This window comes from Hemicordylus capensis, chromosome 6, assembly GCF_027244095.1.
Source record: "Hemicordylus capensis ecotype Gifberg chromosome 6, rHemCap1.1.pri, whole genome shotgun sequence".
NCBI classification, from domain to species: Eukaryota; Metazoa; Chordata; class Lepidosauria; order Squamata; family Cordylidae; genus Hemicordylus; species Hemicordylus capensis.
The window spans coordinates 39,167,088-39,185,586 of NC_069662.1; the positions used below are offsets into that span (position 1 = coordinate 39,167,088).

The window sequence follows — 18,499 nt, forward strand, 5'->3', positions numbered from 1 at the left end:
CAGAATTATATGGAATTCAGGCCTGTGTTTTCCCTCTGAGCATAGACAGAGTGCAAAACCAGGTGTAGTTCACAACAACTGTCCCTGGGCTCAACCCACTCACCCGGGTGGGCATGCGGGGTGCGCGGAAGGCCAGGCAGTCTCCTCCCCTGCTGGCAATGGCGGCCTCGGGTTCTAAGGCCCAAAGAAGGCGCCAGCAGCCAGATCACGGGCAGCTATGGAGGGTGTGTGACCAAGAGTTCAGCCTCAATGGCACCGGAGGAACTGGTGAGCTTGGCCCATGCTGGGTCTTTTTTCAATAGTCTGAACTCCCAACTGTGGGTTCCACAGGGTCATTAGTCTGACCCAAAATACCCCTGCAGCCCAGGCCTTATTTGATCTTTCTGAGGATATGCCACCTACCTAGGGTGCGTGAATTGAGGATTACTGGCAAAATCTTGAGAGATATGATGCCTTAACAATATATATATTAAAATATATTAAAAAATAAATAAATACATGGAAAAGGAAAAGGAAACAAATAAATGCATTAAAGGGAAATGCGGACGAGGCGGGCCTCTCCCTTCTCTCCCAGTGTGGCTTCCAGATTTAGTCGGAGGAAGCTCAGTGTTCACTCCTTTGTGATTTATTTTATTTTATTAGTTATGTTTGACACTCGTGTTCTGCTCTTCTCCGAGGAGCTCAGAGCAGTGTACATGGTGGTGGTTGTCCTCACAACATCCCTGTGAAATAGGGTTGTTATGTCTGGTCATGGGTCCCCAAGAACGCCAGGTTTACCCCTCATAGTGGTATGGGGAACTTGGCCACAGCAACCCACAAGGCCCTTCCCATCCAACGGCCTTCTAGCTCCATTGGGGACCCCCACTCACTAACTGAACCAATGGGCCAGGAGGACCTAGACCACCTAGGTCTGAGGGCGAATGGCCTGATGCCCAAGCGCCAGTCTCACCTTAGGCTTCCCAGAGACTTCCGGGCGGCGAATCTGGCCCCACTTATGGCCCAAACCATACATGCCTTGAGCCCAGCCCTGCAACCTCTCAGGAGGCCCTGCCAGTGGGTAAACAAGTGCACTAGTCTTCCAAGGTTCTAAGCAGTCTAGCATAACCCTTCCACTCCTTAACAGTTTGTGGAAGTGGCCAAACTCCTCCCAGCACACTAGATCCTCCACCTCGGAGTGCTGATAGACACCCAGCTGGACAAACTCTTCCTGCCCCGGGACCGAAGACGTACCCTGGAGTCAGAGGTACGAAAGGTGCTGAAATCCAACTTAACACCTCTCATGGACCTGTCCAGATTTCTGGGTCTGAGGGTAGCAAGCCTACAGTCCGTGCCCTGGGGGCGTTTTCATCTGAGGCCTCTGCAGTGGTTCCTCCTTCCCTTTCAGATGGGCATAGCAATTAAGTCCAACCGACGGGTTGCGATGCCCCAAGAAGTTCGACGATCCCTAAGCAAGTGGCTCACCCTCCCACATCTTTCGGGGGGGTGGAGTTCCTCGATCCCCCCAGGATCCTCGTGACCACGGATGCCAGCAAGAGGGGATGGGGAGCACACTGTTAGCACCGGTCAGTCCAGGGCAGGTGGTCGGCGGAGGGACGCCAACACAGCATAAACTGGCTAGAACTCAGGGCCATCCGCCTAGCCCTACGGGAATTTGTGACCTCTCTGCTACATCGCCACGTACTTATCCACACGGCAACACCACGGCGAAGGCTCACGTAAATTGTCAAGGGGGTACCAGGTCCGGGCCCCTCCAGATGGAAACAACACTACTGTTCCTCTGGGCAGAATGCCGTGTGGAACCCTTGATGGCTTGTCCATGTCCAGGGCGACCTGAATACAATAGTGGACTGGTTGAGCTGCTCAGACCTCCTACCAGGGGTATGGCGCCTGAACCCGAAAACCTTCTCATTGTGAAGCACTTCGGCCTACCAGTGGTGGACCTGTTTGCAACCCCAGCAAACACACAGCTGCTATGCTTCTTCACGAGATTTCCCTGCCAACAGGTTGGAGCAGTGGACGCCCTCTTGGCGCCATGGCCCCTGGGTTGCCTCTACTCATTTCCTCCTACCCCCTTCCTGGCAAGGGTCCTGCGCAGAGTCAAGCTCCTTCAAACCCAGCTCATCCTGGTGGCCCCATATTGGCCACGGAGGCCATGGTTCGCAGAGATCTACAACCTCACCTCAGAACCCCACCTGCTGCCCCCCATTACGCCAGATCTCCTGCAACAAGGCCAGGTCTCTCATCCCGATCCAGGCTGGTTAAAGCTAGCCGCCTGAAAACTGAACAGCGCCTCCTGAAGCACCACGGATACTTAACACCGTCTTGAACACCATGCTAGCCTCCAGACATCCTTCCACTAACCGAATATATCAGTCTATGTGGAGGGCCTTCCTATGCTGGTCGGACCACCACGGGGTGCCAAGAGGGTCCGCCTCCATGTCTCACTTGCTACAATTCCTACAAGACGGTTTGGACAAGGGTCTCTTGGCGATCACTCTGAAACGCCAAGCCTTCTCCCTCATGGGTCTCATTGCGAGTACCTCTAAGAGAGCTGCCACCCACACCTCAGACATTTCCTGCAGGGTGCTACTCTCCTGTCCCCGCCGGTGGTCCACCGTTTCCCCACCTGGAAATTGCATACCGTTCTCCAGGCCCTTCAGGCCCCTCCCCCTTCGGGCCATTGTCTCCTATTCCCCTGCGGATACTATCACTCAAACTTGCATTCCAAGTGGCCATCACCTCTGCATGTAGGGTGTCTGAGCTCAGGGCTCTGTCCATACACAAAAACCTTGGAATCTTCTCAGACGTCTTGGTTAAGCTAATCCAGACCCTTTTCCTTCCCAAGGTAGCATTCCCCTTTTCACATGTCCCAGGACGTCGTGCTACCTTCCTTTTGCCTGCACGCGGTTCACCCGGTGGAAGAGGCGTGGCATAAGCTCGACGTCCACAGATGTCTCAAAATCTACATCAGGTGGACCAAGCACATTAGATCCTGAGTCCCTCTTTGTTTCCTTTCTCCCCAGATCCATGGGTCGGCCAGTGACAACCATCACAATAGCTAGGTAGGCTTGTATATCTCTGGCGTATTAATCACAAGGCCTTAGGGCTCCGACTATGGTTCTTGCCCATTCCTCTAGGTCAGCAGCCACGTCAGTGGCTTTTCCCACTACCGCCCCCATCCAGGACATCCTCCAAGTGGTGACCTGGTGGGCTCCCTCTACCATTGCCAGACACAGTAAACTCGATATGGTTGCATCTGCACAGGCAGCGTTTGGGAGGAGAGTCCTCCAGCAGGTGCTCCCTGCATGGTAGTAGCTGGTACCCTCCCTCTTGGGACCCAGAGCTTTGGTATGTCCCATCTGTGAGATGCCCTTGGACCCAGAGCAGCAGAGAACGGAGCATTGGTTACTCACCGTGAAGGCTCCTTCTTGTTGCGGGGTCCAAGGGCGTCGCAACCCACCCTTCGTGCCAGCTCCTACCGTCCAGAAATCCAGAAATAAACAGAAATTAGTGTAAATTTTCTGCCAAGTGATTACCGTAATGTTGGCCTAGTTAGTTTTTGGCCGTGTTTGTTTGATTTGTTTTTTGCACATAGTTTACCAGGGTCTTGCTTCGGATCGTTGTGCCTGTTGCTTCTGGTACTAAAAGAACTGGGGAGGGGCTTCCTCCTCCCGAACTTAAATTCTAACTAATTTGCATAGTTGTGCCTTGGAGTCATGTGGGTTAAGATAACCCATCTGTGAGACGCCCTTGGACCCTGCAGCAAGAAGGAGCCTTCACAGTGAGTAACCAATGCTCCGATCTGCCTGTTCTAGATGGTGTCACACTGCCCCCAAAGGAACAGGTTCGCAGTCTGGTAGTACTTCTGGATTCACACTTCTCCCTGGTTTCTCAGGTTGAGGCAGTGGCCAGGGGTGCTTTCTATCAGCTTTGGCTGATACGCCAGCTGTGCCTGTTTCTCGAGATCAATGACCTCAAAACAGTGGTACATCTGTTGGTAACTTCCAGACTTGACTTTTGTAATGCACTCTGCGTGGGGCTGCCCTTGTACATAGTCTGGAAACTTCAGTTGGTTCGGAACGCGGCAGCCAGGTTGGTCTCTGGGTCATCTCAGAGAGACCATGTTACTCCTTTACTGATGGAGTTACACTGGCTGCCAATAGGTTTCTGGACAAAATACAAAGTGCTAGTTATAACTTACAAAGCCCTAAACGGCCTAGGCCCTGGGTATTTTAAGAGAGCGTTGTCTTCAATACAAGCCCCACCACCCATTGAGGTCATCTGAGGAGGTCAGTGTCCAGTTACCACCAACTCGTTTGGTGCTACAGAGAGACGGGCCTTCTCGGTCACTGCTTCGAGATTGTGGAATGTGCTCCCTGCTGAGATACGATCCTCCACATCTCTGGCAATTTTCAAAAAACATCTGAAAACCCATCTTTTCGCCCAAGCTTTCTCAGCTTTCTAATATTTTTGGGTTTTCATTTCTGGTTATTTTAAAATTGTTAAATTGTTTTTAAGTTTTTGTATATGTTATGTTATTGTAAACTGCCCAGAGACTAAAGTTTGGGGCGGTATACAAATTAGATGGATGGATGGATGGATAGATGGATGGATAAACTCCTCACTAATCCAACCTCTCCATAGTTACCTTCTCCTAGCCCATCTAGTCAGTTACTTCCCTAGCTGCTCTAGGACATGGTGGAACAAAAGTGAAAATTGTTGTTTAGATGGTGGGACATCTAGACTAAATTACTCCAAATTAGTCCTGTTGAAATTAAGTAAATTTAGAGTAACTCCTGAATAGTACTATGGAGTAACTGAGTCTGGATGTCAGCCATTAATTTTACCTGCTGTTTTTAATATATTATTTGTGTTATATTTCTAGAGACTTGCAGGCAAATACTTAATTGCGTTTTTAAAAATTCATAATGGAAAATTCAGCTTTTCACATGTCTTTCCTCAAAAGCATGTATTGTTTTACTTACTGGTGTTTTATTTTAAAAGTATGTACCATTTTTTTGTTGTTCTAAGTAGTACACAAGATAGTCTCCATCTCCCTCCTGGTGCCCTGTCCAGTTGATCTTTATTTTGACCAAAGATCAAATACATAGATTAAGAATAGCAAAATAAGAATACTACAATCAGCTGGATCATGGCCAAGTCATTTGTTGATGTATTTTCACTACTGCTACACAAATTGAGTGGTTTGTACCTGAAAGCAATATATTTGTGTAAAACCCCTCCAGTCTATCCAGATAGCTCGACAGTAGAGGGGTGATATACCTTGTGTGAGTGTCCTTATAAAAGGGGCAGTAGAACAGAACATCCTGTCTTCTCAGCCTCTCTGTAGCATGCAGCCCTCCTGTCCCTATGTTGGTGGAGCCTCCAGCCAACGCTGAAAGCAAGATGTTATGCAGTCACCAGCTGCCTGCCTCCGGATTATAAATGTATCTTCTCAGCTGCCAGAACAGTCATAGTGAAACCAACAGCATGTTACCTTACGGCCAGATTACAAAGGAGCTACACAAGTGTTTGGCACAACTATGGGCTAGCAATCTGCCCACATACCCTGTGTGAAGAATCGAAACTGAACTTCCACTTGGCTCATAGCAGCAGTTTGTGTGGCTGACTTCTTCCTTTCCACAGTTAGAATATTCTAGGATTGCAACAGGTCAGTCGATGACCATATGTGCTTATGGATAGGTAACATGTTTGAAACTGTTCTGTTCAGCCTAGAAGCCTCTGTGAGCAGTCCTGTGTGTGCTTGATCTACTGGCTGCCTCTTCAAGGCATACTTCCTGTAAAGTTGGGACATTGGCAGGAAATGGCTCCTGATAGATGCTTTGGGAATGCACTTAGAAAAGAGTTAAGAACAACCTTGCTGAACTGGGCCCAAGGCCCATCTAGACCAGCATCCTGTTTCCCACAGTGGCCTACCAGATGCCTCTGGGGAGCCCATAGGCAAGAGGTGAAGGCATTCCCTCTCTCCTGCTCTTGCTGCCCTGCAGCTGGTATTCAGAGGCATCCTGCTTTTGAGCCTGGAGGTAACCTAGAGTCATCATAAGAACAGCCCTGCTGGATCAGGCCCAAGGCCCATCTAATCCAGCATCCTGTTTCGCACAGTGGCCCACCAGATGCCGCTGGAAGCCACAGACAGGAGTTGAGGGCATGCCCTCTCTCCTGCCATTACTCCCCTGCAACTAGTAGCTAGTAGCCATTGATAGACCTGTCCTCCAAGAACTTGTCTAAGCCCTTCTTAAAGCCATCCAAGCTAGCTACCACCACCACATCAGATAATTCTGATGTAGCAGAGAATTCCATAGATTAATTCTGGAGTTGTGAGAAGGGGAGGAAAATTTCCCTCTCTCTACACCATGCATAACTTTATAGTCCCGGTCATGCCTTCCCCTCAGTTGCTCTTTTCTGAACTATAAGCCCCAGATGTTGTAGCCTTACCTCATAAGGAAGATGCTTTAGTCCTCTGATCATCTTGGTTTCCCTCTTCTGCACCTTTCCCATGTCTATAATGTCCTTTCTGGGATAGTGACCAGAACTTTACACAGTACTCCAAATGTGGCCACTCCATAGGTTTGTACAAAGGCCTGGAATCTAGGATCTGCTTAGAATATAAGAACAGCCGTGCTGGATCAGGCCTGACATCTATCTAGTCCAGCATCTTGTTTCACACAGTAGCCCTCCAGATGCCTCTGGGGAGCCCTCGAGCAAGAGCTGAAGGCAGGGGCGGAGCTACTATTGGGCGAATGGGTTCAAAGAACCCTGGCTGCCACCAATCAAGGGCTGCGCCTCACGGCCCCAGACACCCCCTGCGTCTGATGTCAGTCACGGGGGCGTGATTTCGCTCCCAACTGGGGCCGTGCGGCCCTGTTTGGTAGAGAGATTGTCCAGTGCTGCATTTGCAGTGCAGCCAGAGCAACTCTCCCTGCCTTTAAAGGCAGGGAGAACCACTCCTGGCCACATTGCAGCGCAGGCCAATTTTGCTCCAGAACGGGGCCGTGTGGCCCCCTTTCAGAGTGAAATCACGTCCCCTACGTATGATGCAGGGGGTGTGGCTAAACGTGCCCTGCATTATACGTCAGATGCAGGGGGTGGGGGTGCAGCAGCAGCAGAACCTGGGCCGCTGCTTGGCTCTCTCCGCACCTGGCTGAAGGCATGCCCTCTCTCCTGCTGCTGCGGCTCCCCTGAAGCTGGTATTTAGAGTCATCTTGCCTCTGAGGCTGGAGGTGGCCTATAGCCACCAGACTAGTAGCCATTGCTAGACCTGTCCTTGATTCACAGTGGTCAGGCTGAGTTAACTAGTATGCATGCAACATGGTCCTACCCCAGTGCTGTTGCCATGCATGACAAACACTCCACTCTTCCATTTAAGGTGGCTTGGCATAGCACCGTGCAGTTTCTTGAGCCAGAAGCCCCACAGCTATTTTTTACGGGGACACGCATGCCCTGATGATTTGCAGTGGAGAAGTAGTGGGTGGAGGGTATGCTTAGCCTTCTCCCCCTGTGAAAGCAGTAGTTTAGCCCTTCTGAACCACACCCCACAAATTATCCCCCCTCCAATAACATGATAGACAAGCTTCCAGATATTTCTGTTGCCTCCTCCAAATGCTGGTTTGGGGGAAAATTGGCTGGGAGAGGTAGTCTGGGGTGGAGGAGCAGCCAGTGGGGACAGGGCTACACGCCTTCATCCTTTGGTGGTACTTTACTCCACATCCCCCTTCTGAGCTGCTTTTTCTTGGAAAATGCAGCTGCTGGGCTTTGGTAATGTGAATTTGTTTTTGTTTTGTTTTACATGTATATCCTGTTCTTCCTGCATGGAGCCCAGAGTGGTGTACATGGTTATGTTTCTCTTCACAACAGCCCTGAGCAGTAGGTTAGGCAGAGAGAGAAGTGACTGGCCCAGAGTCACCCAGTGAGTTTCATGGCTGAATGGGGATTTGAACTTGGGTTTCCCCAGTCTTAGTCCAACACTCTTCCTTACCACTACCTTCAATCTTTTTTCTGTGCAGAGCAAGGCTACTTTTCTCTTATCTTAAAAAGTGTCCATTGTCAGGCTTGGGATCAGTGGCAGCCGCCCTCAACTCTAAATTCAGCTCCCTGTCTAATCATTTTGCAGGGATCCTCAACATTGGGCCCCTAGATGTTCTTGGACTTCAACTCCCATAATCCCCAGGCCCAGTAGCCTTTGGCTGGGGATTATGGGAGTTGAAGTCCAAGAACATCTGGGGGCCCAACGTTGAGGATCCCTGTATGGGGCTTTTGTGAAGCTTGCGTTAGTCCCCCAGCACCTTGCTGAGATGACCATTCACTGTGCAGTGCTATGCTGGCTCAGGGCCAGCAGGGGTGCTCCTTCTAGGGGAAAGGAGCCCTCTTGAGCCCCTGCACCATCTTGGAAGGCATGCACAGAGTGCTGGGGGAGTGTAGGAGGTCGAGGTCGCAGCTCACAAAGGGTTAACTTCCACTCCTTTTCTCCCAATAGACAGGACATCTCAGGTATTTTCAGGTAGCTGAAATCCTTCCCCTTCTCCCAGCATGCTCAGGTGCTATTCCCCAGTTCCTTCCTCGCTCCTCATCAGATATACACCTGGGCTCCTGCCCAATTCTAATCCTCTCGCATCCTTACTGGTGAGCTTCCCCTCTCCCGTCCCCCACCTTTTAATGGCATGGATCTTTCTCAGGCTGGGGATACCCTAGCAGGTTCTTTGTTGGAGAGGGGCGGGGGGGAGGAGTAGGGCAGCAAGAAAGAAGGCTGCTAAATGGCGCCACCATTTCTTCCCTGACCCACGTGGCCCAGGGAAGAAAAAGAAGCCCCCCCCCCAAGAAAAGGGTGGAAAGGAGAAACAAGGCACCTTAACTCCTGCTCTGCGGCAAAGTGAAAGAATTCTAATACAGGCTGCCTGCAGTCACTCACTGCAGCAGCCTGGGAGCTTGCGGATGCACGTGGTCGGCAGTGGGGAGCGGGGCTCCACTCCCCCTTGCCCCCCCCGATTCCACCCAACACAGCGACCACGCTGGGCCACGAAGAAGGGGGAGTTATTGCCAATTCGTTCCCCGATTTTTCCGCTTCCACGTGGGTCCCTGGCCAGCGGAAGTGCCGGCGATAGCTCTACTGGTCTCGTCTCTCTGCTTCTCTTGGCCCCGGTGGTGACCTCAACAGCGACCGGAGCACAGGCTCTGTTGCACCCCAACACCCAGCGGCACCTCTTCTCTCGGTGGCGCCCTCCGTGGCGTCCAGCAGGGAAGCTCTCATCACTGTGGATGTTTTTGTCACCACAGCGAACAGCAGAGATGCCCTTCTCACTGCTCAGCTGTTTGGCAGCGCGGCTCCCGCCAGGCAAGGACAGGGATGGGATCCCCCACTCAGCGGGTTCTCGGCACTGACTTCCCTCCCTCAGATGGCTGTGGACCTTGTCCCTCTGCCGCCCCAGTCAGGCAGCACGCCGCCACCACTTCTGCCGCCTCGTCATACCGCAGCAAGGCTCGACCAGCAGATGGTCCACCAATCCCTGCCAACAGGGCAGGCATTGGGCAGGGCAGGAGGACCCAAGTGCCCATGAATTGGGGCTGGCGACCCCCTCCCCTTACAGAGGGAACGGGCAGTTGGGCGAAGCCTCTGGGCCCCATGCCACCAGTACCCCGATGCATAGCAGATTGGGCGAAGCCTCTGGGCCCCTCACCCACGCCACTGCTACCCCGGTGCATAGCGGATTGGGCAAAGCCTTTGGGCCCCTCACCTACTCCAGGTGCATAGCAGATCCCTCGAGGAGATAAGATAAAGGGAAGCGTTATCATGGTGCTTGCTTAATGAGCGTCTTGACATGCTACCATGCTTGGCGGCCGATCAGTGGGCGGCCAGACTGCACCAACAACGGGAAAACCTAGAGGCCGCAGATGAGAACCCAAGTGTCATGCGGGTCACAGAGGCTACCAGACAGGGACAACAGCATGAGGCGACAATCCCGGATCGTCACCAGGTGAGTGGCGTGCGCAGAGAGTTTCAGCAGGATATGTCCCAATGGGTGCGGGACATGATGACCAGAGAGTTGAGAGCAAATGTATAAAAGAGATGGTGGCCCAGGAGATGAGGAAGTTTACTGGGGCCAATCAGGGCATGTCACCTCAGGCCACGGCTAGCCACACACGCACCAGATCGCCTTCCTCTTCCTCTGATAGCAGCCCTGAAAGGGCAGCACCCCACAGGCCCCGCAGCAGGGTGAGGTGTCGCCACTCATCAGCTGATGCAGGCACCAATGCACAGGGGACCGGCCACTCTCGTACCAGTGGTAGGAGGGAAGTGGTTGTTTCTGCAACAGTCAATGAAAGTCAGGCAGCCCCACTGTAGGGGTTGTTCTAGAATTGGGATCTAACCCTGGGGAGCACAGTGGTGACGATTCATCCGATAAGGAAGATGGGGAACTCTCCGAAGAGGAGGCCCCCCAGAACACGAGCCTTATTCTGAGGCTCTTCTCCCAGGATGCCTATGAGGTTATCCTCGCTAAGGCCATGAGAGTAATTAATGCAGCGGTCCCTCCATCTGTAACACACAAGACCTCAGGGCAGCTCTCACAGGATGTTTTCCCCACCACTAGGTACCCTTCCCTGTGGTACCCTTCTCGCCCCTCTTCCACAACACTATGCTGGCCGAATGGGATAACCTCTCCTCCACTAAACATGCAGGCTCATTTCCTAAGAGATTCTATATACTATCCAAGGAGGCTATGGTGGAGATTGCGGTACCAAAGGTGGACACAGTGGTGGTGGCCCTGTTCTGTGTGGCCATGGGGTGTCGGCCACCTCCATTCGGGCCTCTGCCTCAACATCCATCATAGCCCGGGCCTCGGTACTGTGGGTCAAGGACCTTCTTACCAAGATTGAGCCTAGACAGATGGTACTTCAGCAAGGACTAAATAAGCTGGCAAAGGCTGCTGCCTTCATGGCTGACACAACTCTGGATTCCATTTAGGCATCGTCTAGGGCTATGGCAACTGTTGTGGTCCTGTGCAGGTCACTATGGCTTAAGAACTGGCAGGTGGGGCGTCCACTTTCTTCAAAGGCGGTTATCTCTTTGTGGAAGCACTGGATGAGGTACTGGTGAAGACACGAGACAAGAAGGTGGCCATGCCTGCAGGACGCAGGGAAGCACCCAACCACTTCTGCAATAACCGACATGCCTTTCGTTCCTCTAAGCAGGGCTCTTGGTTTCAGGACCAACGTTCCAATTGCTTCCAGGGACAACCTCAGTGGGGGACCAAGGGTTATGACAGCCACAATACTCTGCCTCCCAGACAGGATACGGCTGAACCGAAAACAAAACTATCTGTCAGTGGGAGCCAGGCTGCAGCACTTTGCCGCCAGGTGGGCGAGGTCCACACAAGACAAATGGGTACTAAACACACTGGGGTCAGGATATTGCCTGGAGTTCACTACAGTGCCATGCGACCAAGTCATTGTCTCTCCAAGGTCCGGGGACCAAATCGAACACTGCCAGATGAAGTAAGCTACAGACCACCTACTCCAGATCCAGGCCATAGAGCCAGTACCATCAACCGAATTATGTCATGGCGTCCACTCCATTTTGTTCGTAGTCCCCAAGAGAGATGGTAGATGGCGTGCAGTCTTGAACCTCAGGCGGCTAAACCATTTCATTCAGAAGCGGCACTTCCGCATGGAGTCCCTCCATTCCATATGGGAGGCTAGCGCCCCGGATGACTTCCTAGCATCGATATACCTGACGGAGGCTTATCTCCACATACCCATTTTCCCCGCCCACAGGAGGTTCCTCAGGTTTTGCTACAACCGGAAACACTTCCAATACAAGGCCCTGCCTTTCAGATTCTCTTCAGCCCCGAGGGTCTTCACCAAGGTGCTAGCTGCCTTGGTGGGCCATACGAGGTTGGAGGGACTTCAGGCCCATGCTTATCTGGACGATATTTTGATTCGAGCACAGTCCCTCCAGCAGGTGGAGGTGGACATCCTGAGGGTCCTCCAGCTGCTCCAGTCACACGGGTTTCTGGTGAACGAGACCAAGAGCCAGCTCTAACTATCCAATGCATTACTGCACCTGGGGGCCTGGTTCAACACCAGAGCAGCAACCATATCTCTCCCCCCCAGACAGGAGGGAAAACATCCACTGCCAGATCCAACTGCTCCTGCATCGGACCTGGGTTGAGGTCATGACACTGGCTCAGCTTCTGGGGTCCACGATTGCATGCATAGAATGCCTGCCATGGGCAAGGTGGCATGCACGCCCACTACAGTGGGCACTGCTGCCATTCCAGGACGAAATCACGAACCACATCAGTCAGAAGGTCTCTCTGCCGCTGCTAGTGCAGCAGTCCCTCCTCTGGTGGTTGTCCCCAGTGGTGACAAGAGGAAACCCCCTGAGGGAACCCAACAGGGTCACCCTCACTACATTTCTCAAGCATTACAAAATTGATTCACTTGTCCCAGAGCAGGTGGCCTTCGGGCGCACGGTGCTCCAGCAAGTGGTACAGAACTGATCCACTCCCCTCCCCCCCTGCAAAAAAATCAATAACTGCTCTGGTAGTTCCCTTTGTGAGCTGCGACCTCCTACTTCAAGGGAGAAAGAAACATTGGACTTGCAATCAAGGGTTCTTTCTTCTCTGAAGTAGGAGTTCACACGGCCCACCCCTGGATCAGGGACTAGCTTATGGTCAGGCCATGCCTCTCTGCCTAATTACTCCAGTACTAACCTTCGGGACAACCCTGACTAGTACCTCAGGACCCTCTGTTTCTCTACCTTTCACCCCTTGCATGCTAATCTATCTGGTTCCCACAAAGCTGTGGAGTTCTACAGCCAAATTACGAAACGCGACAGTCGGAACTGGGGAATAGCACCTGAGCATGCTGGGAGAAGGGGGTGGACTTCAGCTACCTGAAAATACCTGAGATGTCCTGTCTGTTGGGAGTAAAGGAGTGGAAGTTAACCCTTTGTGAGCCGTGACCTCCTACTTCAGAGGAGAAAGAACCCTTCACAGTGAGTCTAATGTTTCTTTCCGGAGGGTGCCATCTCTCTTACCTCCCCAGCACTGAGAAAAGTGCAGAACTCTGTGAAGGTCAGCACAGTGGGAAATGGCTCTCCCACTGAAGGTGTTTGTTTGTTTGTTTGTTTGTTTGTTTGTTTGTTTGTTTGTTTGTTTGGCCAAAGTGGCCCCTGCTTGGAAAGTATTGAAGATCATTGTTTTCATAAACTTCTAGATGGGAGGCACATACAGGTGAAACTCGGAAAATTAGAATATCGTGCAAAAGTCCATTAATTTCAGTAATGCAAATTAAAAGGTGAAACTGATATATGAGACAGACGCATTACATGCAAAGCGAGTTAAGTCAAGCCTTAATTTGTTATAATTGTGATGATCATGGCGTACAGCTCATGAAAAACCCCAAATCCACAGTCTCAGAAAATTAGAATATTACATGGAACCAATAAGACAAGGATTGAAGAATAGAACAATATCGGACCTCTGAAAAGTATACAGTGTACTGTGCTTGATTGGCCAGCAAACTCGCCTGACCTGAGCCCATAGAGAATCTATGGGGCATTGCCAAGAGAAGGATGAGAGACATGAGACCAAACAATGCAGAAGAGCTGAAGGCCGCTAATGAAGCATCCTGGTCTTCCATAACACCTCATCAGTGCCACAGGCTGATAGCATCCATGCCACGCCGCATTGAGGCAGTAATTGCTGCAAAAGGGGCCCAAACCAAGTACTGAATACATTTGCATGCTTATACTTTTCAGAGGTCCAATATTGTTCTATTCTTCAATCCTTGTCTTCTTGGTTCCATGTAATATTCTAATTTTCTGGGATTGTGGATTTGGGGTTTTCATGAGCTGTACGCCATGATCATCACAATTATAACAAATTAAGGCTTGACTTATCTCACTTTGCATGTAATGCGTCTGTCTCATATATCAGTTTCACCTTTTAATTTGCATTACTGAAATTAATGGACTTTTGCACGATATTCTAATTTTCCGAGTTTCACCTGTAGCTTAAGATGGGTAAGGTGTGGTGCAGCAGACGCTTGTTGCTGATGCATCTGACTCTGAGAAGGCGAGTCAGGCACATTGTGGTGCTTAAAGACCCTGTTGAGACGCACACCTGAGCTTCAGCTCTCGGCACACCATCATGGAGCAGACCAAACGAGCTGGGATTTCAATCATAGTTTTGTTCTCTCACCAAGCTGGAAAATGTGATCCGCGTTTCAGTCTAAATTGAACTGCTGGGCGAGCAACTGGCTGATTCCTCTCTGTTCTGTAAACTAGGAGGTGTGGGGGGGTGGAACCTAGTCAACCTTTCCAGTGTTCAAGCTCCAAGTTGCTCACTTCTCTGTGTTTTTAGTACCCTTTAGCATACTGGGGGAGAACCAAGCATTCCTTTCTGGCATGATCCTTAAATAGAAGGCTTAACTCTGGCTTCCTGTCAGTTCTTAAGTGGATCTTAAGAAGATCCCAGTCAGATGTATTTGTGCCAGAACAGTGGAAAGGTTAGTCATTATTTGATAAAAACACCAAAGTTTGACAGAACAGCACTACTGTAGGATGCATTGTGCTCGTAAGCAAACTGATTCTGCTTGCAACTATCTCATGGCTGTCGGTGGAAGAAAATGGTGCTCTCCAGGAAGTGGAGTAGCTGGGAGTTCCTGCCTCGTATCAGAAACTTCACTGTCCCAGAGAAAGCTGCTGGCACAGTTTAGTTTAAAAAGCAGAGGTGCTTGGAGAACAAAGTACCGTCCCACAATCAGAATATGTGGGGGAGGGGTTTTAGTCCCTCAAAAAGAGGGCCTCTGCACATGCTCAGGGCACTCTTCTCCTTGTGATGAATTCTAGGACTGAGTCCTGTTGTTGGATAGGCCATGGGGCGTGGCTACACTTAAATGGACTCCTGCTTATAGACTGTTCTGTGTGTCTTGCTCTAGGAGCGATCCTACTGAAGGGGAAAAGGTATCGGAGAGCTGCCTTTCTCAAACCCAGTGGTCATTCTTGCCTCTCTCATCGCCCAGTTTGAACCATTCAGGCCTGATCTGTACACAGAACAGAACTAGGTGGTAGGGTACTGAGGTGATGGGGTGGAAAGTACCACATCAGGCTGAAGGGGAGAGATGCTGGTATTTGAATCCTCACATTAAAAAAAAAAGCACAGAAAGAGGTTCTGGTCCAACCTATTCCTTCTTGTTTTAGTTTTCTGTTTGCAAGGGTGTGTGTGTGGGGTGTCGTGTGTTTTTGTTGGGTTTTTTTTACATAGAGGAGCATTCAAACATTGTGATCCTCCATTTGTAGGGGTACAGTCCATTCTGCCACCTCATTCTGCTGTATGTATCACCTGCCCTCTTGAAGTGGTACAGGCCATTTTACCACTTCATTCTAGACCAGACCTCAGTCTTCAGAGAAGGTGCCCCCCCTGCCCTCGGCCACTGAAATCTGCAGTTCTGGATTCCTAGGAGCAATTTGCTATAATGGGTAACTGGCCCAGTTTCCTGAAAGGCTTCAGCCACCTTCCTGATGTTCCTACAGTTATGTAGTCAAAAGAGCTGCAGAATCTACTAGCTGCTGCCTGCTAATAAGCTGATGGAAAATAGGTTATGGAAATGAGGAAAGGAGACAATTTAAAAGGGACACTTGCCATAATTGGCAGTTCATTTCTTGCCAGGGCAAAGGAGAATTTCTTCCACTCTCTGGTTTACAGCATATTGTGGTGATATTTCACTTTTCAGGAACTTGCTGTTAAAACTACAGTGACTCATCCCTCTCTAGCTGGGGGTTTTTCATTTGGGGTCTCTCCCCATCAAATACTTTCCTTGCTGCCTAGGTTCTGCAAGCCAGCCCAAGAGCTGAGCAGGCAGCCTATGCCAGTGTGAAATCCCCTCTGCATTTGCCAGCGCCAGGCAGGTTGGATAGTTTGGGGGTTGGTTTGGATGCTGTTTGGCAAATGAAGTAAGCTGGGCGTATTCTTGGCAGGATGGAAGTGTTTTGGATGCCGAAGAACAAAATTCCACTCTGCATCCGTGTGGGTGGATAGAGCTGTGTGAAGCTGATGGAATAGAGCCTTATATTATGAACAAACATTGCTCTCCTACTGCCACTAGCAAAGAGGGTGTAAAAATCTTTTTAAAACGGGGATGGGAGGAGTAGGTTCTCCTTGGTTTGTTTAGCTGCAAGTCTTAGCTTAGTGTAATAGAACTAGAAGCTGCAGGAAGGCCTTGTTCTTTTGTTTGTGTGTTTTTTTTAATTGAGCCTACCAAAATTTGACAAATTTATTACTTAGTGATGAACATTGGGAAGGAGGAAGGTAAATGGGCTTCTCCTTATCCCCTTTACATGTAGCTTACTTAGAACAGAAACTGAGCACTGTTCCCTCTAAGGCGCGCTCACAAGTTTTCTGACGTCTGCTCAGTTAATTTTAGATCCCGCTCGGGTTGAATCAGGAAGGCCCCACTCTGACTGCATGTGCGCACACAGTGCCTTGATACTGCCACCCAGAACAAAAGTCATTCTGCACAGAGATGAGAAAAATTAGAGGGACCACTGAAACTGAGCTGTCTGAGACAAACAGAGATTTTATTAAATAACTCTACCTCTGAATATCCTGGTCTAGGCACCACAGTTAAATTTCTAGGCAACATGGCTCCCTGGCGCCTGGGATTTGTCAAGCCTTGCAGTAGGATGCATATTTGGGTGTTCAGTGGGAGGAGACTGGAGCTGGGTCAGCAGCAAAATAAGAACACTTTCTAACATGCATTGTGTTATGAGATAAATTCTAGCTGCAAGTTCCCCATGGCCTTCAGTGGAGAGCAATGTGGCCTTCCAAGGAGTGTGGATAGTTAAGGATTCAAAATATCCAGAGTCTGAGCCCATCACTTTCTTTGCTGGTAGTGGCCAAAGTGCTCACAGTGAATGTACTACCCCATCTTCCTTTGCTGAAGATATCAAAGATCCAGGATTGTATGTTTCCTGGTAGTTCTGGAATAAGCCCTACTTACAAGGATAAGAGATCCAAGTATATTTAATACCTCCTTACTATCCAAGTTGCTATGCTTTTTCCGTGCAGCTGTGAACTTTGCTTATTGCCTTGTATCTGAAAAAATTACACAGTGTGTTGGGATTAGCCGTCTTTGTATAGCTGTACACTGGGCATTTCTGTGTTTTTTTACGATGTTGCAGGCCCAATAGAAGCCTGTGTCATGACTGTCCTTCAGAGACCTTAGAATGGATTGCAGATTGGTCAAGTGCTGCAAGTGTGAGCTTAAAACTCCAGACTACACACCAAGGTCGTTCACACAATCAGAAACTGTGTTCTACCCAGGTTTGGGAGCTGCGTGTGCCCCCAACTTTCGGTTGTGTGGAAGCAAGGTAGGAAAAGCTACCCAGGTTTTCCTCCTGCCTTGCCTCTACACAATCACTTCTACCCAGGTGTTCCTCCTGCCTTGCTTCCACATAACCCACAATTTGGGATCACACACAGCTCCCAAACCTGGGTAGAACACAGCTTTTGATTGTGTGAATGACCTCATTATTTAAAAACCTACATCCCTCACGGTCAAAACATGGGTCCTCAAGTTGGCTTACAAGAAGTTAACATATACATTATTAGTGATCCCACAGCAGTTTTATCTGCCTTCTTGCAGACTAAGCAGCTTCTCTTCGGTTACTAATAATTGTGGTTGAGTCTGTATCTGTTCTCTTGATCGTCTTAATCCTGTCTTTACTGAAACGAGTCGTATTCATGATCCATCTTGCCACTTGTGGTTGCTGTAATGTCCCTACTTTTATTTGACTATGGTGACTATGGTTTTTGGTTAAACAATAAAACTTGAAACTCTAAAATCACAACCCATGATGGTAAAAAACCAATAAATTAAACCACAGCAGCAGCATTGTCAGATGATCCTACAGCTGAAAGGTCTGTGTGAATCAAAGTTTTCACCAACCTTCTAAAAGCTGCAAGCAAGTGCAGCTGCTGGGCTCCCTAAGAAAAGTCTGTGTTTTTCCAGGTTGCAATCTTGCATTTTTGTATGTTTTTGGAAGTGTCTCTGAAGTGTGTATACTCCTAACACTTGGGTGTGTGTATGTGTGTGGTAGTTGCTGCATAATAAACTTCCAACCCCCGGGCCATTGTCTACAGAACAGAATTATGCCCCGTGCCAATAGAGAAACTGGCAACCCTTGCTTTAAACAATGCCGAGGGTTATATGGGGGAGCGATTGCAGTCCACCATGGTAGCAAAGTTGAGAGAAGCAGCAGAAGTTTCAAATCCCTGCTGAAGTGGCGGGGTGAATGGTCCAGAAGTGAAGCACAGATGTTAACATGGGCATCCTTAAGCTTGTTGGGCTCTGGCTCTTCCGGGTGCTCTTTATCTTTAAAGTCATATGAGTGAGGAAGGAATTCTTGCGTCTGTTTCTGAAGCCAGCCTGATGTATTCTATGTGGGGGTGGGGAGGCACACACAGACGTCCCACCCTCT

At 49.9% G+C, this 18,499-nt stretch overlaps 1 protein-coding gene across 3 annotated transcripts in view; it reads left to right on the forward strand.

The window, feature by feature from the left end:
- FAM117A (family with sequence similarity 117 member A) overlaps nt 1-18,499 on the forward strand; it is a 57,246-nt gene that overhangs the window by 13,388 nt on the left and 25,359 nt on the right. Inside the window, exon 1 of one of the 3 annotated variants that reach the window (XM_053266510.1) lies at nt 15,481-15,499. The exons of the other annotated variants lie outside the window; for them this stretch is intronic. Coding sequence (XP_053122485.1) covers nt 15,496-15,499 — 4 coding nt within the window. The 5' untranslated portion in view covers nt 15,481-15,495. Of the gene's footprint in view, nt 1-15,480; nt 15,500-18,499 lie in introns of those variants that run through there. 3 annotated transcript variants of the gene reach the window in all.